General features: G+C 60.2%; 1 protein-coding gene across 7 annotated transcripts in view; it reads left to right on the forward strand.

The window, feature by feature from the left end:
• The first annotated feature begins 4105 nt into the window (after positions 1-4105).
• The window catches only part of PLEKHG5 (pleckstrin homology and RhoGEF domain containing G5), a 28775-nt gene continuing 5720 nt past the window's right edge, over positions 4106-27160 (forward strand). For 2 of the 7 annotated variants that reach the window (XM_012534037.3, XM_033432806.2), the window contains exons 1-11: positions 4106-4296; positions 5201-5277; positions 22476-22605; positions 23511-23613; positions 23996-24056; positions 24403-24494; positions 24942-25078; positions 25360-25505; positions 26084-26296; positions 26375-26563; positions 26867-26962. In XM_012534037.3, the coding sequence (XP_012389491.3) occupies positions 4293-4296; positions 5201-5277; positions 22476-22605; positions 23511-23613; positions 23996-24056; positions 24403-24494; positions 24942-25078; positions 25360-25505; positions 26084-26296; positions 26375-26563; positions 26867-26962 (1248 nt within the window). In that variant the 5' untranslated portion in view covers positions 4106-4292. The other 5 variants (XM_033432804.2, XM_033432803.2, XM_033432808.2 and 2 more) reach the window with 4 other exon arrangements.

Raw genomic sequence — 27160 nt, forward strand, 5'->3', positions numbered from 1 at the left:
AGAGTATATTTAATCAACCCAGTCTATTTCAAAAACATTACCATTTCAACTTGTAATCCATATAAAAAAATCCTCAGTGAGATTTGATTTTATTTTACTTTTTGGCTGTGCCGCACGGCATGTGAGATCTTAATTCCCCAACCAGGGATCGAACCCACGCCCCTTGCAGCGGAAGCACGGAGTCTTAACCACTGGACCGTCAGGGAAGTCCACATCAATGTGATCTTACATTCTGTTTTGTTTTTTTTTTCTTGCACGAAATCTTCAAAATCTGCTGTGTATTTCACATGTATAGCGCATCTCAATTTGGATGAGCCCCATCGCACATGCTCAGTAGCTACAGTGGCCAGCAGCTGTCCTTTGGGGTTAGCCCATGCTGCAGAGGGTTTGACAGTGAAGTGAGACCATGTGTGAAAAGCACAGAGTGCCCAGCAGGTGCTGGGTAGGTCAGAGCTATGGTTATAGGCAGGTGTTTCTGGAGCAATCTGGTGGGGAAGAGAGGTCCAAAATAACAGGTCAATTCAAAGGCCCATCCCAGGACAGTGGGATCTAGGAGGGAGCGATTCATCTGGAATTTGGATATTCTGAGATCGAGAGGCCTTCCGGAAGGTCGCTGCATTCAACTTGGGCCTTAGAGAGTGGGCAGGATGTCAGTTGACAGTAGACAGCGATGGGAAGGATGTGGCAGAGGCAGAGGAACAGAACCAGGAAGGGCTGGGCCGCGGTCAGAAGCTCAGTTCCGTCCCAGGGGAGGTAGTGAGTAACAGAGGGAGGGGGCTGGAGTGAGGCGATAGGGAGTGGTGGGGACTGTGGAGGGTGGAAGGGTGTGTGCCAGTCTAAGGCAGACACAACTGGGGAGCTGGAGCCATCAGGAATATGGGTCCAGAGCTGCCAGGCTCCTCTGGTTTGTCCATGGAAGCCAGAAATCTGGATTTTTATGTGAAATCTGACTTTTCAAAGTTGGCAACCAATTCAAATTCTTTTGAAGCACTGCGCTTCGCCAAGCAAAACATGTCTGCCGGCCGGCTTCTGCCCAGGCGCCCTGCCGGCCAGTTGTCGTAGAGATCGTGTTGGAGAAGGAAAAGCGGCATCGTGTGACTAAGATAGAGGGTGGGGGATGCTGGCATGTGGGCTTGTCTGCCTGGCTGAGGGGCCCTGGCTTTCCCCAGGATGCTGGGAGCCGCAGGGGCCCGAGGAGGCCAGGAGGGCAGCTGGGCTGTTTCAGACCCGGAGAGACGACATCTGGCACCCTGGGGGTGGGCAATTTCCAGGTTCCAGGTCTGCCTGGGGCTGGCCAAGGGCCAGCAGCCAGAGGGGTACTCCGGGGCGGGGACCCTGGGGGGAGCGAGGGCAGGTGGTGGAGGCGGCCCCTGGGAGCGTACCCACTCAGACTGACTTTCTGTGACCTCAGGGCTCCAGGGCCCAATAGGAGTTGCCCGTCTCAATTCAAATTCTCAAGAGAGCAAGTCTAATTGAACAGGCTGGCCCAGGCGGCCACCTCTGGCCCAATCAACTATGTCCAGGGTATGTACCACCTGGTACGACATCTCCCCCTTACCACACCCACCCATTCTGCAGGGCTGCAAACCGGGCAACTTGTCAGAGGGGAGCCCATGGCAGGCCTGGGGTGGGGACAGCCCGTCCCGATGCCTGGTTCCTCCCTGGCCCCCAGAGGCCCGTCTCTGGGCCCTGAGAGCTAGCAGGGTCCTCAGCGACGTTCCTGTGTTTGGAGTCTCTGGGGAGAGAAGCACACCTAGGGGCTCTAGGAGGCTGTAGCTTTCATGTGGAGTGCAGGGAAACTAGATTCCAGAGGGGCTGGGCCTGAGCAGTCCGCAGAGGGGGCGTCTAGAAAGCAGACTGAGCACCTTGAGGGAACTGAAAATGGAGGGTGGGAGGGCGGTGGGGTTGGGGGGATGCTAGAGGCCAGAGAGGTTAGCCAGGTAGAACTCCAGTGCTTGGAAGAACCAGGACAAAGGACTCCAGACCCCACGACCACCCCACGGTGGCCGAGGGGAGTCTGGCCCTGGAGTGGTTGTGGCCTGGGGCGGTCATGGCAGGACCCAGAGGGCTGGCAAGGCAGCTCCAGGACCCTGTGGTGGCGTACGTAGCCCAGAGCCTGCTGAATTTGGGACCAGAGTCCAGAAGTCTTGGGACAAAGGGGGTTAGAACCCAACCCCAGGCCCTGAGTTGTAAGAACCCAGGGACTCAGAGTTACAAGCAGACCTCATTTGGCTGAGTTCCCCAGATTCAGGTAGGGTGCATGGGAAACTCCCCAAAGCTGGCTGCGGTCTCCAGGTCCCTGGAAATCCAGATGGCAGAGGAGCTGCTGCCGGGTGGTGGAGAAGAGCCCTGCTTCCCACCCGACCCTTGAGCCAGCTACGGCTTGACAGGCAGGGCTGGGGCAGGGCCAGCAGGATCGCTGACCCCAGGGACCCCGTCAGGGTCCTCACAGGGCTGTTTCCCCCCTCAGCTGCCCCTGCCTCCGGGCTAGAGGCAGGACAGGCGTCCCTGGCCCCTCAGACAGCTGAGATTCCGAGAGGGAAATCAGAACTGTGTGATTCTGTGAACTGAGTGAGGCAGGGCCCGCCTGAGAGTCCTGAGAATTAGGGGCCCTTCTCAGAACGCCAGGTTCCCACTGCACAAACAGCAGACTGGGGGACACTGGGGGACACTGTGCTGTCGCTTCCCTCTCAGCCTGGAAGCTTTGGAACACCGAGCAAGGCCTCTTGTGCAGCTGCTCCCTCAGCCTCCTTGCCCCGGCCGTGCCGGGCCCCACATGAGGCCCTCAAGACTTGTCAGGGTCACCAGTGGGTCCCCAGTGCCCAGCTTGGGGCTAGACACATGGTGAGCCCTCAGAGGACCCTTGCTGTATGTTTGCTGAGTGAATCCAGAGAACGCAGAAGACTTGGGATCCATCACAGTGCCCTCTGTCACAAGTCCCTGAGGGCAGGGATGGGGTCCTGGTCACCCCCGAGTCCCCAGGGCCAGCCCATGAAATAGATGCACGTAGAAAGGCAGGCACCCTACTCTGGTTGGGGAAGGGGCCAGGGGAGACTTTGGGAGAGAGACCCGGGTCCCATGGGAAACTGGGTCTTCCATACCTGGATCTCATCTACCCAGAGCCTCCCAGCACCAACCTGCAGGTGGGATGGGGTCTACGCAGGCTCAGGAGAACTCTGAGTCCCTTGGGAGAGTCTTGGCCACCTCCCCCAGGCTCCATTTCTGAAGTGAAAAGTGTTTTGTAAACACTAAAATGTTGTCCAAGTATCTCGTGGTGCTATTTACATAAAGTACAAGACCAGGCAAAACTAATTGAATGAAAGTACAAGACCAGGCAAAACTAATTGAGACAGAGGTCAGGACAGCACCCCCTGGGGGGTGGGGAGTGGCTGGCAGCTCCCATGAGGGAGACTTCTGCAGGGGGGCTGGTGGTGCTCTGCTTCTTAACCTGCGGGCTGGTTATTTTGTAAAAATACGTTTTGCGAAAATTTTCTGAGCTGTGTACTCATGAGAGCTGCACTGTTCTGTACATATTTGTTTTATACTTCCATAAAGTTTTTAAAATGCTAACCAACACAGAGGTGATAGTAATAAAACAACAGTAGCCACCAAGCCCACTCCATTTACGGAACCCTTACCCCCACAGCCGACAGCATCTCTAAATGAGGAAAGGGTCCTCTGCTGGGGGTGGAGGACAGAGGGTGCAGAGATCTGTCCTGACCTGCATGCCTATCTACAAGAAGGCACCGTTTCCACTTAGACGGTACCTTTGGGGCCAGGAGAAATAGCAGAGTTGTCTAAAATGCCTTCATTCCCACTTTCCAGGAGATTGAGAAAATGTCTCCAGACCACATCAAAAACAGAGGTGTTTTCTTTTGAGGTGGCTGGGAGGCTGAGGGAGTTGAGGGGCGGAGGGATGGCCTTTGGTCACACCCACGACTTTTCAGAGAGGAGGGGAAGGCTCCAGTTGTGGGGAGGGAGGATGGGTCACGTCCTCCCGGCAGAAGCCCCGCGCCCGGGGGCAGGCTCTGCCCAGCGGGGGTCCAGGCTGAGGGGCGCAGGGGGCGGGGCACGGAGTCCCGCCCTCCGAAGGCGGGGCCGCCGCTCGGCTCCTCCCACCGCCCACCTGCCCCGCCCCGCCTCTAGCCGCAGAGGGTCCCGCGGCCGCGGCGCTCCGGCCTCTCCCCCGGCGCTCGGCCGGCGTCCGCCCCACGCCGCCGTTGCGCTCGCCCCCGGCCGGCTCGCGGCGCCCCCCGCACCGCCCGCGTTCCCGGCCTCCCGGCGCCTCTTCCATGGGTGAGTGCGGGGCCCCCGGCCGGGCCTCGCCATGCAGGCCGGCGGGCCTGGCCGCCTCCGCGCCGGCTCGGGGAGGGGCGCGGGCGAGGGGCATCGCGGGCAGGCCGGGGAGTTTGGGGCGGGGGAGGATCAATGGGAGGGCAGGGCCAGCTCCTTCCCCTCGGCAGGCGGGGGCTCAGCCTGCCGCCTCCTTTGGGGAAGGCCTGCTCGCGGTGGGAGGTAGACGCCGGTCTCGGAATCAGGGATGCGGGGGTCCAAACTGTGCCCCGTGTCGGGGCGCGCTTCATCACCCCTTCCCCTGGCCCTGCAAGCTGACCGGGGCGGACAGCCTCTTTTCCCCCCTTCCTTGTCCCCTCCGCTGCTGTGCCCCAGGAGGAGAGGCAGCTAGCTTGGAGGGGACCAAATGCTGGGTCAAAGACGGACAGCGGGTGAGGGGGACCACCCCAGGATTTTGCGGGGGAGACCATCAATAGAGGCAGCGATGTGGAGGACAGGGGTAGGAAGGGATCTTGGGCCCCTGGCATCCCCCTTCCCCCCGTAGTCTTGCAGGGATCCCCCAGGAACCCTGGGGCCCCAAGGTCACTGAGCCACCCCCCTCCCCAGACTAGTGGTACAGAGAGAGGGAGCTGCTCATTTCCAAAGACGTTTTCTCCCCCTGGAATCTGGATACTTTCCCTGGGGAGCTGCTACAAGAAAAGGGCTCTGCTAACAGATTCCCGTGCAGATAAGTTGGCATTTAAAAGAGAAAGGGACACTGCCCTCCTTTGAAGGGTGCATTGAGGAGACGGCCCCACCCATCCTCTGGTCGGGAGGCTCCTGGGGCCCCGGGGAGCCTGGGTGCCCCAGCCTGGGCACACCCTCCCTGGGCCCCGCCCGACTAGTAACCCTCTTCTCTCCTTTGCAGAAGACCAGAGCCTGGCTGAAGAGAAGGGGCTGTGCTGTCAGAACCCCGACTGCATGGACAAGGGGCGGGCGGCTAAGGTAGGGTGGCTGGAGGGCCGGGGAGCAGCTGGGGGCAGAGGGGACAGGGCTCTAACCGCACTCGCTCTCCAGGCCCGGAAGTCCACAGGGCCCTGGCAGGGGTGCAGCTGGCCTGGCTACAGGGTCGTGTGGGTTCAGGGGTGGGCAGGGCCGCAGGGTGGCTGGCTTAGGAGGCAGAGGGGCTGACCCCAGTTCAGAAACAGTGGAGCGGGGGGGACTTCTGCAAGGGCAGCTGGAGCAGGGGTGCCCCAGAGCCCTTTCCTGCACTGCAGTCCTTACAGCCCTGAGGTGACAGGAGCTGCCGCTCTATGTCACAGATGAGGAAACTGAGAATCAGCAAGAAGGGACACCCCCCCCTCCCACCCCCCACCAAGGTTCCATTCCAGTGCCCAACGGGCACTCTTCCTGGGGCACCAGGCCACTCTTCAGGCCTGGGCATGGGTCAGGGACACTTTGGGACTTTGTGATAGTGACTATGGGCCTGGGGATGACAAAGGGAAGAAGGGACCAACTGGTCATGGAGTGTCAGGACTTGGGAGCTACGAGTGGACAAAACAAGAGGGATAAGGATAGCAGTGACGGCGGGGCACTTCTGCCTGGTTCGTGCTGGGCTCTGTGCCTTCTGTGCTGTGGCAGCTCTGCTGGGAAGGTGTCGGTCATTGCCCTGTTTTCCAGATGAAGATACCAAGGTTCAGAGAGGTCCTGTGACTTGGAGGAGGCCCCACAGCTCAGGAGAGACCGAGCAAGGGTTTGAACCCAGGTTTGGCCCTTCCCAGCACGCATTTGAGTGACAATAGTTGTAACTGCCACAACTCACTGTGGGCACTGAGGACTCTGTCTCCTCCCTCTGGCCTTCTGACATCTGTCCTGTCATTATTCTCATTTATAGTTGAGAGGTAGCAGCCCACCTAAGAACACATCGCTAGGGTGTGGTAGAGCTGAGATTGGAACCCAGAACCCAGATCTGTATGGTGCCAGAGCCCTGTTCCTAACCACTGTGTAGCTCAGCTCTGCCAGCTGCAGGAAATTAAAAGTGCCACCCTGTTACCCCCCTCCATCCAGACACACGCGCTTACATTCTGCACAGGAAGACCACGGTTAGAAGGAACGGGGAGGACTGTTCCGCGGGCGGGGAGAGGAGGGGGAGGCTTCCAGTTGCCGTGGTCACCAGGCAAGGGGGTGGCTGTGATGTCAGATGCAATCTGCTGGCACGGTTGGTGCCTGGCATCGGGGCTCTGGTGTTGGCTGGTTGCCTCTCCCCCATATGGGGGCTCCTGGCAACAAACTGGCCTCAGTTATCCTCAGTTACATCCTGCCAGGGGCCTGCAAAGCCTTGGGCCCTCTGCCTGACCCGCAGGGATGACAAAGGGGGCCAGGCCACACTGTCCCAGCCTCTCCTGTGGGCAGCTGCTCCTCCTGGGGCGGGCCCACAAGCTGCCGCAGGAAGGGCCAGGGGTGAGGCCTGTGAGATGAGAGCTGGTGTCAGAGCATGTGTGGGCCCTCTGCAGCTTCCAGGTCCCAGCCCTGGGCTGCCTGCAACTCAGCATGGCTGACATTGGCACCAGCAGCCAGAGGGTCACCCAGCCTGCAGGGGGAGAGCCCAAGTCCTATCACTGGTGGGACCCACTCTGGGACAAATGACACAGACTTGGGGGACAAGGATGCCTGAGCCATCAGAGGGAGAAGGGCTAGTCAGGGAGGACATCCCGGAGGAGGTGACCTCTGGTGGAAGTGAAAACGTAGATAGGCAGAGCAGAAGGCAAGGGCCCTCCAGGAAGGGGGGACTGCCACAGGCAGAAGTACAGAGGCAGGAAAGAAGGGGTGGGAGGCAGGTCTTGCCAAGGGTATGAGCAGGCTGGAGCAGAGGGTGAGAGGAGGTGAATGACACCCAGGTTTGGTGAGAAGGAGGAGAGAAGAATATCCTATTGTTGTTTTCTATTTTCTGGCCGCACCGTGTGGCACGTAGGATCTTAGTTCCCCGACCAGAGATCGAACCCGTGCCCCCTGCAGTGGAAGCGCGGTGTCCCAACCACTGGACCACCAGGGAAGTTCCAGAATATCCTATTGTTGGTGATAATAATAACCAGCAGGCAGGCTGTTGGGCCCTCATGCTTGTCTCACTGAACCCTCGAGGGAACCTCAGAAGAAATGCATTATTATTATTCCCATGTGAAACATAAGGAAACTGAGGCTCAGAGAGACGGAAGAACTTGCCCACATCCCACAGCATGACTGGCACAGTTTGGCCTGGAGTGACAGAGAGCATCATTCTCCCTCTCCTTCCCAGCCATTCGAGGAACGGCTAGCAGGATGTGACTAGCTTTCTGAAGGAGATGACGTCATTTATTCAGTCACCAAATCAGCTTTAAGCACCTGCTGTGCCAGGCCTGGTTCTAGGCCCTGGAGCTCTCCAGGGAACAAAGGTTCTGCCCTCCTGGAGCTGCATTCCGGCCCCACTGGGAGGAGGAGGCAAGTGAGGACTTGGGTTTGTCAAACTGGCCCCCCAGGCTACCCTGAAGGGCCATCTTCCAACAGGGCTGGACCCTTCCACTTCCTGGCCCACCCTTGAGGGTTTGTTTGTTTGTTTATTTATTTGTTTATATTTTTGGCTGCGTTGGTCTTTGTTGCTCGCACTGGCTTTCTCTAGTTGAGGTGAGCGGGGGCTACTCCTCATTGCGGTGCGCAGGCTTCTTATTGCAGTGGCTTCTCTTGTTGCGGAACCTGGGCTCTAGGTGCGTGGGCTTCAGTAGTTGTGGCACGTGGGCTCAGTAGTTGTGGCTCGCGGGCTCTAGAACTCAGGCTCAGTAGTTGTGGCGCACGGGCTTAGTTGCTCCATGGCATGTAGGATCTTCCCGGACCAGGGCTCAAACCCATGTCCCCCGCATTGGCAGGCGGATTCTTAACCACTGCACCACCAGGGAAGCCCCACCCTTGAGGTTTTATTTGAACCTCTCCTGGGTGCTGGGGCTTTTGAGATAAATCAGCCACCTCACCCCTACCTCCTGTCCCTGGAGTTCACTCTAGAGGGATGGGGATAACCAGGATGGGCTTCCTGGAGGAGGCTGCTGGTGTCCAGAGAAATGAGGGGGTATTGAGCTGGAAGAAAGCTGAGTGAGCCAGGAGGCTTTCTGAGGATGTAAGGAGCGAGCAGGGCTGAGGAGGGGCTGGGGAAAGGGAGGCAAAGCTGAAGAGGGAACACCCTGATGTCCAGGTGAGGTGTCTGGATTACCTGCCTTGGGGATGACCGGAGGGAAGGTGTGTCCCTACCCTTCCCCAGGATGAAGATGTATAGAGTAGCCCACACCTGGGAGCTCCAGGGTCACAGCCCACCCCTTTCCCGCTGCATGACCCTGGGCAAGTCACTACACCTCTTTGAGCCTCAGTTTCCTCATCTGGAAACTGAGTTTTCTCAAGTTGCAACAAGGGTGAAAAAGAGGGCTTACGTGCGAACTGCTTAGCACAGTGTGGCTTGCTGCAGCTGCTCAAGAGGATGCTATCTGCAACCACGTGTCCATCTTCCTTGCAGGGGGAGAGAAACCCCTAGACTTCGTGCGTGTCCTCCTTCCCCTCCCTGAGATCTGAGACCTCCTTGGGTTCCATCCCAGACCCCAGCCAACCCCACCCAGCCAGACAAATGTTTATTGCACATCTGTCCAGTTCCCAGGGCAGGTGTCCTGTCGGGGAGACGGAGGAAGTGTTTGCTCCCTCTCTCCCGGGGTGCCGGGTGATGACACGGTGGGTGGCCCCGCCCTGCTGCAAGTTAACCACGGGGCAGAGTCTGGGCTCCCTTGAGCTGGGCACTCTGATGAAAGTCTGTACAGGGCACCTCGGGTCACAAGGGGACATGGAGGAGGGCTGACACTGGCCTAGGGGACCACATTTGAGGGGGCAGAAGACTTGGGGGTGTTTATCCTGGAGATGGGACGCTAGGACATCATCCTTAAAGGTTAGTTCTAGCAGCCGCCATTTACTCAGCACCTACTGTGTGCCAGGCCCTGCTTTAGTGCCTCACCACAGGGACCTCATCTAGTCCTCACCCGCACCCTGTGCAGTAGGGACCACCCCATCTCCATTTTAGAGACAAGACACTGAGAAACAGGGAGGTGCGATGACTTGCCCAGGCAAGGCCAGAACTCGACCAGGTCTGTCTGTCCTCAGAGCCTATCATTTCTAAGGAACTGTCAGGAGGAAAGGGAGGTGAGTTTTTCTGCATGGGTCCCAAGGGGCCTGGCAGGGAGGTGAGCTTTTGTTCAGTATAGGCAAGAGTTTCCAACAGCTGAAGCTGTTCCCTGATGTATAGATAGTGAGTACCCCACCCCTAGAAGTATTTAAGCGGAGAGAGTGGAGATTCAATTTGATGACTTCAGAGCTCTCTTCCAGCTTAACAGTGGGCTGTGAGGTGGCAGGGATGAGTCGGGAGGGTGGTGTGTGTGTCTAGGGGAGGGGTTGTCAGATGAAGACCAGTGGCCACAGGGCAGAGGAAGGGGTGGATCTGAGGTCCCTGTGGAGAAAGAATGGGCAGGATGTAGTGAATAATGGGAGAGGGAGTGACCTATTCTCCTGGGCAATGCTTTGGGGGTAAGAGGTAGGAGGCCAGCCAGGGTGCCCTTGAGAATGGCCAGATTCTGGGGATCTCTGGAGGTGGCTGGTCTGTGGAGATGCTAGTCAGCTGTAGACAGGGGGCAGTCCAGTGTGCAGCTGGAGAATGGGGCAGGACCAGAGGAGCAATGCAAGGGGAATTTGGGGGCTTTGGCTAAGTAATTTGGAGGGGAGAAGGTGAAGGCCTGGGGTGCCCAAGAGGCAGAGACAGAGGACCCACCTCATGCTACCTGGCGGAGATGAGCTGCTCTGGTGTGGACCAGCCCCAGGAAGGTCAGTGCTGACAAGGAGGGTAGCTCCCATTAGGAGGGGGCTCCAGCAGCCTGGAGGCCCAGGCCTGGTGAGGGGCCTGACGGAGGTGGTCTAGAATTGGCAAAATGCAGGTAGGCCTGAACCCGGAGGCTCCCGCGGGGGTCCCAGTCCAACCACGCCCATCTGCTAGCTTCGGTAATTAGGGAAGCGGGGAGGTGTGCCTGGGGCTGGGTGGCCTGCCTTCTCAGTGGGATCCCTGTGTCCCCAGACACTATCTCCACCTCCAGTCCTGAGGGCAGAGTTATTCTAAACTCAAGATGCTGGGAACCACCAAAGGGCGGAATGGCCCCCTTTTTCAGGACCTGCTAGGCGTGGGCCAGGAAAAAAGAGGGAGGCACGGAGCAAGGCGGGCCCGTTTCTCAGGCGCCGTGGAGGGCGCCGTTCAGAATCCAGCGGAAGCGAGCCTGGCTTGGGGCGATTCCCGGGACGGGCTGGGCCTGCGGGTTCCCCCCCACCCCGCCTGGACCCCGGGGGCAGCGTCCCGCCGCGGGCCCTAGGCGGGGGCGGGCGAGCTCGGGTCTTCAAGCCCAGGTTAAAGACTACAGACTTTGAACTTTCCGCAGGTCTGTAAAGCGCAGCCCCCTCGGAAACAGTGACAAGCGCCTCCTCCCCTCTGTCCACAGCGCGGACCCTAGATTAGCTCCAAGCGCCGGCCGGCCCTCCTGCCACCCCCCTGGGCCGCCGGGTGGGGCGCCGGGCCCTTCCCGGGACCGCAGACCCTCCCCCGTCCCAGCCGGGCGCGCCGATGGTACGTCCCGGCCCGCCCAGGTGGTAGCGCCCGCGCCGGCCTACCGTAATTCCCCTACGCCCAGCGCCCCTAGCCGGCGCAGAGCGGACCGAGCCCGCCGGGCGGCTCCGGTCCCCCTCTCCCCGCGGCCCCGTCGGACTCTGGCAGCCTTGGCCCGAGCCCCAGCCACTGGGGAGGAGAACCTTGTCCCTAGGTGAGTCTCACGGGGAAACTGGGGTCCGGACGGGGGTGGGTCCGGGCGCCAAGACTCTCCCTGAATGAATGGACAGAACCCTGGGTGGAGGGTCCCGCACAGTCCTAGGCCAGCAGGTGGGTGTCGATGGGCGCCACTGGCCCTGCCTCCGCTTACTTGAGGGTGGAATGGGCTCCAGCGCCCGCCTCCACAGTGACTCTAGGGTGCGGTCGGCTGGGAGACATGGTCGTGAGGAGTCTGCAGGGCCCCAGCCCTGGTGTGAGGGCTGCTGGTGGGGCGAGGGCATCTGAAGGGGCTTTGGCGCGGCTTGGTTGGGTGGTTTCGGCGACCTTGCCCCATCTGGGCGTCCGAGTCGGTCCCAGGCGGAAAGCCCTCTCGAGGCCGGCAGGGGGCGCGAGAGTCTGCACCTCAGGCAGCCTGGGCCAAGCCTGGCCCCCGCTAGGGGGAAGGGCAGAGGGACAGGACCCACGAAGCCAGGAGAGGCCCTGGCCCACCTTGATGAAAGACTGAGGACTTGCAGGCCCAGGGGGCCCGGGGCCCCAGAGATTCCTCCATTGCCTTCCCCAGGTTTGGGGGGATCTAGGAGGATCTCACTATTTCTCTGCCCCTTTGCCAGAGTCCAGGCACACAATGGGACCCAGCAGCCATCCCTAGATGAAAATTCTAGAGAACTGGCCAGTGCCCTCTTCACACAGGTGGGGAAGGGCAGAGGGGTAGATGGGCCCCAGAAGCAGGTCTCCCGCAGCCCAGGCCTGTGCTCTCTGCCCCACTCCCTCCCAAGGAGCCTTTTGTGTGGCTCTGAAGAAAGAGGCGCCAGGAGAAGGGCACAGGCTGCCACGCCGGGCTCCTGTGCAGGGACTGGGCAGGAGGTGAAGTTCATGAACCACAGCCTTTCCTTCTCCCCCTAGCACCGACCAGTCCCAGCTGTTCGGCTCCCTGGGGAGGAAGGGGCCTTGCTGGCTTCTGCAGCTGGTGCAGTAGGGCTGGCCTGCAGAGAGGTGCTCTACACCCCTGCCATCTGCCCTGCACAGGGCAGGGCCTTAGGGCAGGCTCTGCGTCCGGGTGGACCCCAGGATGAGGGGTGAGGCCGAGGCCTAGGGGAAGGGAGGAGCCAGGTGGGCCGCTGGGAGCAGGAGAGCAGCCTGGCAGAGCTGGCTCCCTACCGGCCGACGTGCCCACGCGTGCGGCCTCCACCCCTGGATTTCCAAGGTACCAGATGGGGCCCTGGGGCTGGTAGTCTCCCAGGGGAGCTTAGCTCAGATAGGGAGCCCCTGGGCAGGGGTATCCCCCTGGCCGGGGAGCCCCAACTCCTGGTTCTAGGCCAGTCTTCTGTGGACAGAGCACAGAACTGGCTCCAGACCTTGGCCCAGACCTGTGACCTCTCCTAGGCAAGGAGCTCCCTCTCCCACTGCAGACCAGGCTGGGGCCCCAGCCCACTGTGGGGGAGGGGATGCCCACAGGCCTCTGCTTTTCTGGGGCTGGGGAGGTGGTGCTGGGCGGGAGTGGGAGGGGGGCTCCTGCCTTGGTGACTCCATTATTCATCAGCCCCAGCATCTGGTTTCTCGGTATCAGTTTCAACAAGCCAGTCCTGACTCATGAGCCTGGAGCTGTGGCTGGGCTGGGGAGGGGCCCCCTCCCCAGGGAGTCAGGGGCCGGGACCTTTTGGGCCTGCGCATGGGCCATTTCAGCTCTCTTGTGTAGAGAGGAGGTGGGAACCTCAGAGCCTAATGAGGCCTCCTCCCTCCCCTGGTGCAGGGGCCTGGGGTGCCTTTCCTCCCCTGCTCTGCAGGTTCCTTGACCCTGCACTCTTGGCTCTGGGGCAACAGGGCCCTGGCTTTCTAAGGAGCAGCCCCAGCCCTGGATGGAGGACCCAGGCAGGAGCATGATTCAGGGTGGCCAGAACCTGGTCACTCAGGTGACCTCTGGTGACCTGTCCTGGCCCAGCCCTGATGGTCTCCACTTGATGCAACCTGGTTACCCTAGGCCAGTGGGCTTGGGGATCTGCCCTGTCCCCAAGGGGGTGGACCTCAAGGCCCTGCTGCCCAAACCACCACTTGGCTGGCCTTCATGTCCCCATGCCTTCTCTGTGCCTGAGGCACATGGGTAGTGGTCCAGTGGGCATCTGCTGTTAGTACTAGTCACTTTACCTTTCCGAACCTCAGTTTCTTTGTCTGTTGAATGGGGGTAGTACCAGTGTTTCCTCCTTATGGTCTTTTAGAAGAGTGAACAGGACTTGGCACAGGCCTGGGCACTTGGGACTGCTCAGCGGCTGGCCACGGGGGGCAGCAGTAGGGGCAGGGGGCATGCGCAACACCTCCAAGCTTTGAGGTGGAAACGGACCTGCCTGGGGCCAGCAAGCCAAGGTCATGGATGCTAGGAGGAAGGAGAGAACCTGTGGACAGGCAGTGGGGAACGCTTTGTTGACTGTTGGCCACAGAAAGGGACATCCTGGCCAAGACCTTTCAGGCCCCAGTGGCCTTCTCTGGCATGAAGCCCCTTCCTCCGCTTTCATTCATCCATTTATCATCTAGTCTGCACAGAGCATCTACGGTGGCCAGGACTATTCTAAGTGCCGAGGATGAAGCGTGGGCCAGACAGCCAAGACTCCTGGCCACTGGAGAGGATAGTCTAGCAGGGAAAAGTGATAATCAAGAAATGAACAAAGAAATAAAATAATTTCAGGTAGTAATAGCTGCTTCGGAGGAAATAATTCAATGTAAGGGGTTTGAGAGTTCCAGGGTAAGGGGCTATTTATTTTGAGAGACGGGTGAAGGCCTCCTTGGGAGGTAGCAGTTAAGGTGGGGCCCAGTGCCAGCTGTTGGAAGATCAGGGGCACATTGTGTCCCAGACAGAGAATGCAGAGGTGCAGGCTCTGAGCTTGGTGAGTTGTAGGGATGAAGGAATCCAGCACGGTGGACCACCCTGCGGAACTGGCCAGACGGCACGGTAGGAGCCAGGCCACAGTTGGGATTTTATTTTAAGCAAGATGGGAAGCCACAGGAGGGTTTGTGGAGGAGTGACATGATCAGGCTTTAGTTTACAAGAGATCTGCCAGTGGTGTGGACAGGGGGATGGCCCAGGATTTGGGAGCAGAGGGGGTCCTGGAAAGCTCCTGGCCCGAATAAATTGCTGCTCTCCCACCCTCTTTCCCCCCAGAACCAGATTGAGGGGGAGCTGACTAGGGGATGGGGGGGCTGATGACAGCATGTCCCCCTCCCCCATGGGTCCTGAGGAGTTCCCCAGGGAGGCCATTCCAGAACCTCAGAGTCAAAAGTCTGGGTGTCAGTCCTGCCTGTGGACTTTTCCCTCACTTTATCCGCCACGCGATGAATGAAGATAACAGTGCCCGCCTCCGCCTCCCGGGAATGTGTATAAAAGCGCTTTGACAACCTACAGTGGGGACCCCGGCACCCCAATCCTGGTCGGCGTCCTCGCCAGTCTCTGATGAGCGCCCCCTGGCGGTAGGGCACCCGGAAGCTCCCGCGTGGCCCCTGGGCCGGAGGGACCAGCCCGCAGCAGCAGGGGCCTCACAGAAAGCTGAGTTGGGCTGCGGGGTTTTCCGCGACACCCCCGTCTCACTGTGCTCCTGGAGGCTCCCCAAGGACTACCCTCTCCGCCCCGCGCGCCTGCCTTCTGCCCGCCGCCTCCACCTGTGGTCACCGGCGCCCCTCTGCTCCTCTGCCAGCACCACTGGCCTGGGCAGTGGGAGCGGGGGTCCCCCGGGCTCAGGCTCTGAGCCGGGGGTCGCTTGGATTGTGGGCGGGCACTAAGAGGACCCCCAGGAGGGCCTCTGAGCGCCGGCTGTGGCTGAGGCGGGGAAGTCGGTGGTCAGAGCAGAGACAGCTGTCCTCGGGGCTGGACAGGGAGCGGGGGTCTGAGGACCCAGAGAGGGATGTGTCCCTGGTCTGGTCCCCCCTTTTCTGCCGCCAGCATTAAGGGAGCTCCCTCAGGGGAGGGGGAAGAGGTCCCCCGGGCTGAGGCTCTGGGGCGGGGGTCCCCAGGGCTGGGGGGAAGGGACTGAGATGCCCTTTCGGCCGGGAGGGATCTCCTGTGCCCCAGCCGTTTGCGTTGGGGTCGGGATGGAGGTCTGAGCAGAGTGGGGCGCCCGCGGGACTGGGCGGGGGCCGGGATTCCGCAGTCAAGGCGAGGGCGTTTGTCACCGGCGGGCCCCCTGCCCCCAGCATCCAAGGAGTTCCCCTGGAGGAAGGAGGAGGTCCGGGAGGGACGCTCTGAGCCCGGGACCTTTGGGCCGGGGGTCAGAGCCGGGCTGCGGGCGGGAGGGTGGGTGTTCCCCGCCCCCGGGGTCCCGGCGCGCTCAGCGGGCGGGCGCGGCCGCACAATGGCAGGAAGCGGGGCTCCGCGCTTTGTCCGGCGGGCGGCGCAGACCGCCGCTTCCTCCGGCCGCCATGGGGACGGGACCCGGCGTCTCCGGGCGCCGCGCGGCCTCCAGGCCGAGCCCCGGGCTGCCCTCCCGGGACTCCGAGCCCGGCTGGGCGGGGGGTCGTGGCCGCCACGGGGAAGACCAGGTAGGGGAGCGGGGGGCCGGGCGGGGAGGCCGGGGCGGGTGCGCGCGCCCTCGTCCGCGCGCGTCTCTAAGCGGATGGACAGGCGGCGGCCGAGACCCCTGCCCCGGGTGCACACCGCGGGGGTGCGGGGGGCGATGAGGGCCTGGGGGCCTGGGATGTGTCCCCCATCCCGGCACCAAGGGTGCCAGGCAGCGGAGGAGACCGCCAGCGCCTGGCCTTTTGTGTCTGGGGCTGACTCCGGACACACCTGTGGGTCCCAGGCCCTGGACTGGGCCACCCCTCCCCCTTTCCTTCCTCTGCCCAGGCCCTGCCCACACCCCTCCTACTCCTGCCTCTGGCCAACACCCTGGTGTGACAGGGAAGACTGACTTTTTGTGCCCCCATCCCTGTGGGGATCAGCCTAGACCATGATCCCCAAAGGGCCCGGCCCCCCGTTATTTGTAAAATTGTGGTCCATTCTTTGGCTGTGGAGATGCAGCGTGACCTGGCTGTTCTATCTGGTGGGCTCGCCCCTCTCTGGCTGAGTCCTGGGGACCTTTGGTCCTGGACCCTGCTGTCCGTCTCTGGCTGGCTGGGGTGCTGTTACCCTCAGAGGGTGGGCGTGGTGGGCAGCAAGGAGGTGGGGAGTAGACCCTGAGTCTGAGAGAAGAGGCCCAAGAATCTGGCTTTGGGAAGGGGCTGCCCTGCTATAGTGCTGGGGAGACCCCCAACCCTGGAGGGGATGGAGGTGAGAGAAGGGGGGAGCAAACATTGTGGGCTCTGCCCGCCCGAGGGGGGTTCTCGGAACTTCATCCTCAACCAAACCTGCTGAATACTCACCTGCTTCAGATCCTGGGCCTGACTCACATCGCCCCTGGTGTCCCTGAGCCTGGGGGCTGCTGGGAGGATGGGAGCAGAGGGGGTCAGCCACCAGCTGGGTTCCCGTCGTTATTATTAGCATTAGTGTCTGGTAGTAATAGTAGTAGCAAGAGGAGAAGGAGAAGCTGTGGCGGAGTTAAACAAGGCCCAGCACGGTGCTGGGAAATGAATATTCCCGAGTCTCTCCAACCCAGTGCCCTTGCAGGGCAGGGTACATAGTAGGTGCTTGATAAATATTTGTTGAATGCTAAATCTGCCTTAAAGAGTGAATCTTTGTGAAATCTGCCATCTATGTACTGGATTGGTTTAAAAACGAAATTGTGGCACAGAACCAGGGACTTGGGCTGGAAGGGTCCCAGAGACCGCCCCCACCCAAACCTTTACAACCTAGCATGGCTCCTGCCATGTCCAGGCAGGAGACCAGGGCCTGGGCAGCTGGTAGGTCCGCAGTCCCACTGCCCAATGCCAAGCCTAGAACCAGAAAAATGAAGCTGTCAGGGAAATGGCGAGAGGCCTGGAAGGGGTCAGGGGGGCAACTGTGCCAGCCTGGCTGCCAGGCTGGACACAGAGGGTAAGAGGGCTGCCGAGCTGGCAGGCTGTGGGACTCCTGGGAGGAAAAGACAAGTGCTTTCCCCAGATTTGTTGTCAAGAGGTGATGCTCACGGCCGTGGGTCCCAGCATCTGCAAAGTTAGGCCTTCTGTCAGAAGTGCCTCGGGGATGCCAGAGGGTGGGGGGCAGAGCCATGGAGGAGAATAGGGGTTTTCACACTTTTTAAAAAATGTTTTGGGGGCTTCCCTGGTGGCGCAGTGGTTGAGAGTCTGCCTGCCGATGCAGGGGACACGGGTTCGTGCCCCAGTCCGGGAGGATCCCACATGCCGCGGAGCGGCTGGGCCCGTGAGCCATGGCCGCTGGGCCTGCGCGTCCGGAGCCTGTGCTCCGCAACGGGAGAGGCCACAACAGCGAGAGGCCCGTGTACCGAAAAAAAAAAAAAAAGTTTAAGTTTGTTTGTTTAGTCTTTTGGCCACACCTCGCGGCGTGCAGGATCTTAGTTCCCCGACCAGGGATTGAACCCGTGCCCCCGGCAGTGGAAGCGCGGAGTCTTAATCACTGGATCGCCAGGGGAGTCCTCACACTTTAGCAGTAGATCAAGTGAAGATAGAAACAGCTGCTCTGCTTAGAGTGCCCCTCACCCTTGCCTCCAGCACCGAGAACACACTTGAAGACCCCTCAAGAAGGGTGTGGAAGTGTGGGGCTCCTGGTGCTCCGGCTGCCATCGGGAATATGGGCCATAATGCCCAGGGCCCAGCCCCCCAGAAGCCAGACCCCCCTGGAGCAAGTGGCTTCTGTAGTCTGCCTCCTGCCAGCTGTCATTTCTGTGTCCGTGTTCCCTTTCTGTGTGATGGAGGAGTGGAAGGGACACAAGAGCCAAAACATCAACCATAAAACTATTCAATGTAACTGATTTCCTCTTGTCTCCTTAGCCCCCCAGGCTGGCCCGAAGCCAGCCTCCCCCACTCCTCGCTCCCTTATCCACTACCCAAGAGATGGTGTGAATGTGGTGAAAATGTGGGCTCTGAAGCTACATACCCTGGGTTCAAGTTCTGACTCCACTGGCTGTGTGACCTTAGACAAGTTACTTAACCACTCTGAGCCTCACTTTCCTCATCTGTAAAGTACAGACAATCGTAGCCCCCACCTTCTGGGATGAGGATTCCCCCAGTGCAGCCCCAGGCACATGAGGACCATGTTATCAATGATCAGACTTTTTCAGCTCCCTCTTTCCTCCTCTCTCGGGCCACTTTCTCTGCTGTCTAACCCATCCTCACCCTGTCTGTCATCTTGAAAATCTCTGATCGGACTCTCTCCAGCCAAGATCTCCAGTGATCCTCCATCACGCTACTTAATAATTGAACCAGTATTTATTGAGCGGCTAGGACTGGCGACCAGGCAGCCAGCCCAATGGGCCAAAATTGCTGTCCTTGTAGTGCTGGCGGTGTGGAGGCAACAAAGTGAAGCGCACGGACTGTCCACCAGTGGGAAGCCTGCAGGAGAGAAGGGCGGCGGGGTGGAGGAGGTGACCGGGAGCGCAGAGGAATGAAACCTTAGAAGGGTGAGACGAGGACTTGTGAGTGAAGGTCTGCAGGAAGGGAGGCGGCTGGTTGGTTATCTCAGCGTCTGAGGAAAAGCACTTCAGGCTGGGGGATTAGCAGAAGCCCAGGCTCAGCGGTGGAGCACGTCCGAAGAAGCACATCGGAAGGCGGGAGGCTGGTGGGCGCGGTGGACAGAGCCAGGATGGGAGAGCAGGACCGGAGGCCCCTGAGGTCACCAGCCTCGGCAGGAGATGGGCAGCCGCTGCGGGGTTTTGAGGAGGTACGTGTGACTCCTCTTTGACCTGGGTCCACTGTGGCCGCTCACGGAGAGCAGACTGGGGTCAAGGGCGGAAGCAGGGAGACCAGCTCTGAGGCCTTGTCACCCCGCTGAGAGGCCCTGGGGGCTGGGGCCGGGGCCCGAGGTAGCCTGTAGAGGGTGGCCGGGTTGAAGCTACGGATTTAGTATCTGCGGGTGGAGCCCGCAGAAGTGTTTGCCTGAGTGGGGGAGTAACAGAAAGATCATGGGTGTCCCCAAGGTGTTTGGCCTAATGTATTCTTGTCCTGGGGCTGCCGTAACAGATCAGGGTGGCTTTAGAGCAACAGAAGCTTGTTCTCTCAGTTCTGAGGCCAGAAGTCTGCAATTAAGGTGTGGGCCGGCCGTGCTCCCGCTGAAGCCTCCAGCGTAGGATCCTCCCTTGCTTCTCACAGCTTCTGGCACGTCTAGGAGCTCCTCAGTGTTCCTTGGCTTGTAGGTGCATCAGTCTCGTTGCTGCCTCCATTGTCACATGGCCTCCTCCCTGGGTGTCCCATCTCTGTGTCTCTTCTCCTCTTCTTTTAAGGACAGTAGTCATACGGTTACTCCATACTCTATGCTGTATGATTGCAGACCCCAGTATGACCTCAACTTAACGAATGACATCTGCAATGCCCATCTTTCCAATAAGGTCACGTTCTGTGGCGCTGGGGGTTAGGACTGAACCTGTCTTTTTGAGGGACACAATTCAACCCATAACATCACCACCCCCGGAAGGCGTTGCTAGTAATTGAGATGGACGGTGCTGCGTGGAAAAGTTCAGGAGCTCATGCAGACGTTTTTTTTTTTTTATAAATGTATTTATTTTTGTCTGGGTTGGGTTTTCGTCGCTGTGTGCGGGCTTTCTCTAGTTCTACGCGAGCGGGGGCTACTCCTCGTTGCAGTGTGCGAGCTTCTCATCGCGGTGGTTTCTCTTGTTGCGGAGCACAGGCTCTAGGCGTGTGGGCTTCAGTAGTTGTGGCTCGCGGGCTCAGTAGTTGTGGCTCGTGGGCTCTAGAGCGCAGGCTCGGTAGTTGTGGCGCATGGGCTCCTCCTGGACCGGGTCTCCATTGGCAGGTGGATTCTTAACCGCTGCGCCACTAGGGAAGTCCCTGTGCAGACGTTTTAAGTTTGAGATGCTTGGTCCCGACTGGAGAGTTCACTGTGGGAGCCCTCCCCATGAGAGTGACTGAGTCACTGGAGGGTGGATGTGGATAAAATGAGAAGGGGTCCATGGATGGTGCGAGAGCAGGAAGGAGGCAAGGGGACTGAGAGGGGAGGGAACCAGCAGAGCACGGGTCCTGGGGGCCGAGGAAGAAATGGTTCCCAAGAGACCACCTGTGTCAAATGCTGGGTCCTGGGAGAACAGACGAGAGGACTCAGAAACGTGGACATCACTGGGGACCTGAGAAGAGTGAGTTGGAGAGGGGGCCAAAGCTTGATGGGAGAGGGTCTGAGGGAAAATGGAAGAATTAGAAAATCTCCAATTGCAGCCGTCGTAGTAATAATTGATTTAGGCAAAAGCCATCAACAAGGGCTAAAGCCCTGGAGTGTGCGATTGCTGGGCAGCAGGGTATCTCAAAGTGTCACCCCAAGATGACTTCCTCATTACAAAGAGAGAATGCGACTTTACAAAGTACAGCGAGATCCCCAGGTGACCTGACACCAGGGCACGCTGAGGAGGACACAGTCCACCCTCTGGCGTCCTGGCCCAAATGCTCAGCCTGAAACTACCCCAGACCTCCAGACAAGTCCACGTGGAGGACCTTTCTGCCAGCTGGCCTGGCTGCTTCAAATATATCAGTGTCATGAAAGACGGGGGAAAAAAACTAGGGCGTTCATTCTTTTTTTAAAAATATTTATTTATTTTTGGCTCATCGGCTCTCAGTTGTGGCATGCCGGCTTAGTTGCCCCGCAGCATGTGGGATCTTAGTTCCCTGACCAGGGATGGAACCTGCGTCCCCTGCATTGGAAGGCGGATTCTCAACCACTAGACCACCAGGGAAGTCCTGGGCATTCATTCTTTTTTTTTTTTTTTAATGTTTATTTATTTTGCACCGGGGCTTAGTTGTGGCAGGTGGACTCTTTAGTTGCGGCTTGCCAGCTCCTTAGTTGCAGCACGTGGGCTCCTTAGTTGTGGCGGGCAGGCTCCTTAGTTGCAGCATACAGGCTCTTTAGTTGTGGCATGCAAAGTCCTAGGTGAGGCATGCATGTGGGATCTAGTTCCCTGACCAGGGATCAAACCCGGGCCCCCTGCATTGGGAGCGTGGAGTCTTATCCACTGCGCCACCGGGGAAGTCCCCGGGCATTCATTCTTAAAGGGATAAACAGACAAAACCAAATGTACATGTGAACCTTGATTGGATCCCATGTGGGAAAAAAAATCTATAAAGGACATTATTTAGACAGTTGGGAAAATGCCAAGGTAGACTCTAGGTGGACTAAGTATCATTGCTCAGTTTCCCAAGTGTGACAGTTGTGTTGTGGTTCTGCATGAGCAGGTCTGTGTTCTCAGGTGGTGTCATGATTTCCTCCCCAGGGGAAGGGGGTCATGAGCCAGTGTGGCAAATGTGAACAACTGGGGAAGCCAGAAGGGTGTATGGATGTCATTGTACTATTCTTATAACTTTCTGTAGGTTTGAAATATTTTGAAACAAAAATTCAGGGAGAAAGAAAATAGAGGGTAATGGGAGGAAAGAACAGGAAGGAGTAAGTTTAGCTGTAAAGGGAAGGAGAGAAACAGGTTGGTTTGCCCGTGGGAATGATCCAGTGAGAGGGATGAATGCTGAGCGGGGTCCTGGTTCTTAGGCTGGAGAGGGGGGTTTCGGTGGAAAACTGGCCTGGGATTGGAGCAGGGCAAAGCCCCTGCAGCCCGGGGCAGGGGGGTGGACGTGGTGGTAGGAGCTCATGGACCGCCTTCTGATGGCTTCTGTTTCCCTAGAAAAGTAGGCAGTCGGGTTGGTGGGGAGTGAGTTAGGGAGGGCTGGGGGATGGAGAAGATAGGACAGTCATCCATGGTGGTGGGGATGAGAGTAGCCTGGGGCGATTGGGTAAGTCTGGGATCCTGTCACTAAGCAACGGGCCTTGGGTACCACATAGGCACCCAGAAGCCAACACCATTCCCTGAATCCTCCATAGTCCCCTTCACACCCTAACTTAGAAATCCAGGCGGGGTCAGCTGTTCGGGGGCCGCACAGGTCATAGAATCGAGGGCAGAGGCCCCGGGCAGGGAGGAGGGGGAGGTATTCTGTTTCAGACACTGAGTTGGGCAAACCAGCTGCCAGCCCCAGCTCCACTTTTTGGTGCCCTTTCTGCGTGCGCTCCGGCAGAGGCCTGGGAGCACCCGCCCGTGGTTACCTACTTGAAGTCTCCCCTTCGGCATCGCGTTCCTTGCGGGCAGGGCTTTGCTTTCTCTGCATCTCCCAGAATGGACACCTAGCAGGCGCTCGGGAAGCGTTTGACGGGCACTCTGTGGGGCGTGGACGGTCGGACCTGAAGAGTCACCCCCATAGGGGCCAGGAGCCCCGTGTACTGCAGTGGTCTGGGTCCACCCCACCCCCCCCATCCTTCCCCTCACAGATATGCCACCACGCCGACTGCCAGCAGCTGCACTGCCGGGGCCCCCTCAGCCTCTGCGAGGCCTGTGACAGCAAGTTCCACGGTGCCATGCATTATGATGGGCACGTCCGCTTCGACCTGCCCCCCCAAGGTGAGCACGGGGAGGGCGCCCAGCCCCTAGAGCTCCCTGCCTGGGGGCACAGTGGCCTGCTAACTGTCGGCATCACGACAGGGCCATCAGAAGGACACGAGTTGACTGTAAACGATGAAACCCAAGTCCACTGCCGTCCCTTTTGTTCCACAAGTTTTTTAACAGGAGAAAAAGTTGGGGACCGGCCCAGCTCGAAGGCGGGTCTGTCTCCACCAGGTGCCGGGTCCTTCTCGATGGGTCTGCGCCTCCCACAGCTGCCCCCGCCTCTGTCCCTGCCCTCTTGTCCTCAGGGCAGGGGATCTCTGGGCAGATTCTCCTGCCAGGCAGCCAGTGAGCAGAGGGTGGGGTGGGGATGCGCAGGTCGGAAGGAACTTGCAGCAGGAAACAAGAAACCCCTCCTGCTGAAAAGGGACCTGGCCCCGGCCTACTGCCAACTGGCTGTGCTGGGGTGGCTCTGGTCTACTTTCCCAGCTGGTCAGAGGGACCAAAGGACTCGTCCCCTCTGCCAGGGCCTCCTGGGACTTTGGGTGTGGTCACCGTGGTGGGGGAGGGGACGCCGGCAAGAAAGAGCCATGGACTTTGGTTCCTTCCTGCAACAATCCCAGAGGCAGGGCTTCTTTATCCCTATTTAATAGATGGGTAAACTGAGGCAGACTTGTACTGGGGGCGGGGCATCACCTGGGGTGTCATCCCAGGGCCCTCGTGTCTTTTTGAGTCTAGGGGTGGATAATGATAAGCAGTGACTGAGTCCCTCCCCTCACAGAACTGAGGGGCCCTGGCTAGTTTGGGGTGGGGTCCGAAGGTCGGTAGCAGGCCCTGGTCCCTCTGGAGTCAGCCGTGTTGGGAGGCTAAGGAGGGGGCCAGGGAGGGAGCGGGCACAACCCCACTCCCACTTTACACCGAAGGCTCTGTCCTGGCTCGGAATGTGTCCACCCGGTCATGCCCCCCGCGCACCAGCCCTGCAGTGGACATAGAGGAGGAGGAAGAGAGCTCTGTGGATGGCAAGGGGTAGGTGAGGGGTTGGTGGGCACGGCAGACACCCGGGGGGTCCCAAGGCTGGGTCTCAGATCACAGAGCCAGGGACCAGAGGCTTCAGCAGAGCTGACTGGAGACCCCGCCTGGCCCCTGCTGCTGCCCAGATTCCTGGAGGGTGAGCCTCCAGGGCTTCTGGGATCAGACTACCTGACGAGGTACTGCTGGGTGTGACTCCCAGGTCGGCCACCAGAGGGCGAACAGCCCCTCGTGAGTCCTGGCTTGCCTGAGCGAACCTGAGTTACCTGGTCTCGTAGGGCCAGCAAGGGGTGGGCAGCCAGCTGGGGCCCGCCCATATCCCAGCCTGGTGAGCGCCCACCCACGCCTCCAACCTCTGCCCTCACCGGCTTCCTTGCAGGGACCGGAAGAGCACAGGCCTGAAGCTCTCCAAGAAGAAAGCCTGGAGGAGACACACAGATGTAAGGAGCCCCCAGGCGCCCACAGCCTCTGCCCCTCCCGGGCCCTTTCCTCCGTTCCCGAGGCTGGGCCCGTCTGCTCTAAGTTCCAGGACCAGGGAGGGGGCCTGGAGTGAACGTGTCCCTCCCTTGCCACCCAGCCCTGTAGCCCAGCCCTGCTTACCTTAGCCCGGGTGGGGGATGCTCCAGCAGCCCCTGCCTCCACGGAGGGATGCCGGGTGCCTCCCTGGGACGGAAGAGGGCTGGGAGATCCCTGCGTTCACTTCCCTGCTGGGGCTCCCATCCGGAACCCTGGGGTGGGGAGGCTAGGGGGCGAGGGGTGCAGAACTGAGACCCCCTGTCCTGTCAGGACCCAAGCAAGGAGTGCTTCACGCTGAAATTTGACCTGAACGTGGATATCGAGACAGAGATCGTACCAGCCATGAAGAAGAAGTCGCTGGGGTAGGGCTTGGTGGGGAGAACGGGGCTGGGGGGCAGGTGTGGCCTCCTGCAGGTGTGACTGTGTGTGGTGGCCTGTGAACAAGCATGTCCCCCACCTGTGGGCACCCCACCATGTGCAGTGAGGACCTGGGTGCCACGTTTGTGTCCCAGCCCCTGCGCGTGGCCTAGTCCTGCGGGGGTGAACGGGTGTCGACGGACACGCAACGGTGTCTGTCTGCCCTGGTGTGCAGACGTGAACGTGTGAGGGCAGGGGCGTGTTGTCTCGTGTGTAGACGCATGCAGGAGCGTGAACCTCTGTGGACAGGTGTGTGTGTGCGCACAGACCTGTGTGTGATCCCCTGGGTGTCTCCTTTTCCCTTTGGGCGGGCAGGGTGGCGCTGGGGCTGTGGACAGGGTGGAGGTTCGCGTGACTGCCCCCAGCACACGCGCACCTCCTGTCCCGGGCAGGGAGGTGCTGCTGCCAGTATTTGAAAGGAAGGGCATTGCGCTGGGCAAAGTGGATATCTACCTGGACCAGTCCAACACGCCCCTGTCCCTCACCTTTGAGGCCTACAGGTTCGGGGGACACTACCTGCGGGTCAAAGGTGAGCAGATGACTAGATGGGCCGGGTAGCTGGGGCATGGCTGGGTCCCTTGGGGAGGGTGCTTCTTCCCAGGCTCAGGTTCCCATTGGCCATGGCCTTGAGCAAGCTCATTACCATACAGGTGTCTCTGCTGGGCGTCAGTGCCAGGCGTTGGCAGGGCGGGGCTTCAGGGGAGGGCAGCCAGGCCTTGGTTTGGATCCTTGGGGAAGAGGGTACTGGGGCCCCCTTCTCCACTGGGCCTGGGCGTTGAGGACCTCTACTTGTCCCTAATGCCACCCCAGCCAAGCCAGGGGACGAGGGGAAGGTGGAGCAGGGGGTGAAGGACTCCAAGTCCCTGAGTCTGCCAATCCTGCGGCCAGCCGGGGCCGGGCCCCCCACCCAGGAGCGTGTGGACCCGCAGAGCCGCCGGGAGAGCCTGGACATCCTGGTGAGGAGGGGCTGTGTCAGGCCTGGGGACGGCGAGGGGCCAGGGGAAGTCACCTGGGCGCCTCGCTGCTCCCTCTGGGGGCTTTACTTTCCGCTTCTGGGAAATGGGGCTGGCTTTGAGGATACGGGGCCCTCCCTGGATCTAACCATACCCCACGGTGATGGGCCTCGTCTCTGAGAGTCTGCTTGTGCCCGAGGAGTCTGTGTGTGTGTGTGTGTGTCTAAGCAGACATCGCGTGGGGAGCGCGACTTTGTGTGTCACTGGTTGTGTTCATGAGTGTGTGTCGGGGATCCACTTGGACCTGGGCTGCTGAGTGCCTCTGAGTGTGTGTGTGTGCCTCTGTGTGTTCTCCCCACCTGCTTCATGCTGCTGGCTGGGGCGGCAGGCGGGAGGGGGATCCAGCTGCGTCTGTCTGGACCTTCCGGCCCCCAGAGCACGTGTAGGTCTCAGGAGAGGCGGCGCCCCAGGGTGCGGGGGTGTGCAGAGACCCTCCTGCCTCCCAGGCTGGCCGAGGTCCTGGAAACCCACCATGGGGTGGGGCTTTGGGGGTCTGGCCCTGACGCCCGCTCCCTGACCAGGCCCCTGGCCGCCGACGCAAGAACATGTTGGAGTTCCTGGGGGAGGCGAGCATCCCTGGGCAGGAGCCCTCAGCGCCCTCCAGCTGCTCTCTGCCCAGCGGTAGCAGTAGCGGCAGCAGCAGCAGTGGCGGCAGTGACAGCTGGAAGAACCGGGCGGCCAGTCGCTTCAGCGGCTTCTTCAGCTCAGGCCCCAGCACCAGCGCCTTCGGCCGGGTATGTGGGCCCGTGGGCCCTGGGGCAGGGCAGCTGGCTGGCCTTGACCCCCGACCCTGACCACAGGCCTCCTTTCAGGAGGTGGCCAAGCTGGAGCAGCTGGAGGGCAAGCTGCACGCCTACAGCCTCTTCGGGCTGCCCAGGCTGCCCCGGAGGCTGTGCTTTGACCATGACTCATGGGAGGAGGAAGGTGACGAAGAGGAGTACGAGGACGACGCCTGCCTACGGCTGGAGGACAGCTGGCGGGAGCTCATCGATGGCCATGAGGTGGGTGCCGCCCGAGGCCTTCCCCTCCCTCCTCAGGGAAAGGGGCACATTATCCCCCTGCTCCACGGGGCCCTTCCTAGGGCGACGGGATGTTCCATGGGACAGCCCTGCCAGGCTGCTCTCACCGTTAACCCGCTTTGGAGGAACTCAGGCAAGGTGAAACTGTGCCTGGCCCAGAACTTGGGGGACCTCTGTGTCTCAGCTGGGAAAAAGGTTGCGTGCAGGGCCGTTCACCCTTCTCCCCCTGCTCCGGCCATCCCGGCACACGTGGGGGCTCCTGGAGATACCCTGCCCTTCCCACAGAAGCTGACCCGGCGGCAGTGCCACCAGCAGGAGGCGGTGTGGGAGCTCCTGCACACAGAGGCCTCCTACATTAAGAAACTGAGGGTGATCACCAACGTGAGTATGGGGTGGGCCCAGAGCCACCCCGCCTACCCGCCCCCCGTGGCCTCCTCTGGGTGCCCCTGAGCAGAGTTTGGGCCTTTGCAGAAGGAGGTGCCAAGCAACAGAGGGGAAGGGAAGTGGGAGAAGGGCCGCACCCTGGGGTGGAGGTGATTCCCAGGGGCCCCGGGGAACCTGCGAGGGGGCTTGCGGCGA

This window comes from Orcinus orca, chromosome 1 (genome assembly GCF_937001465.1).
Source record: "Orcinus orca chromosome 1, mOrcOrc1.1, whole genome shotgun sequence".
NCBI classification, from domain to species: Eukaryota; Metazoa; Chordata; class Mammalia; order Artiodactyla; family Delphinidae; genus Orcinus; species Orcinus orca.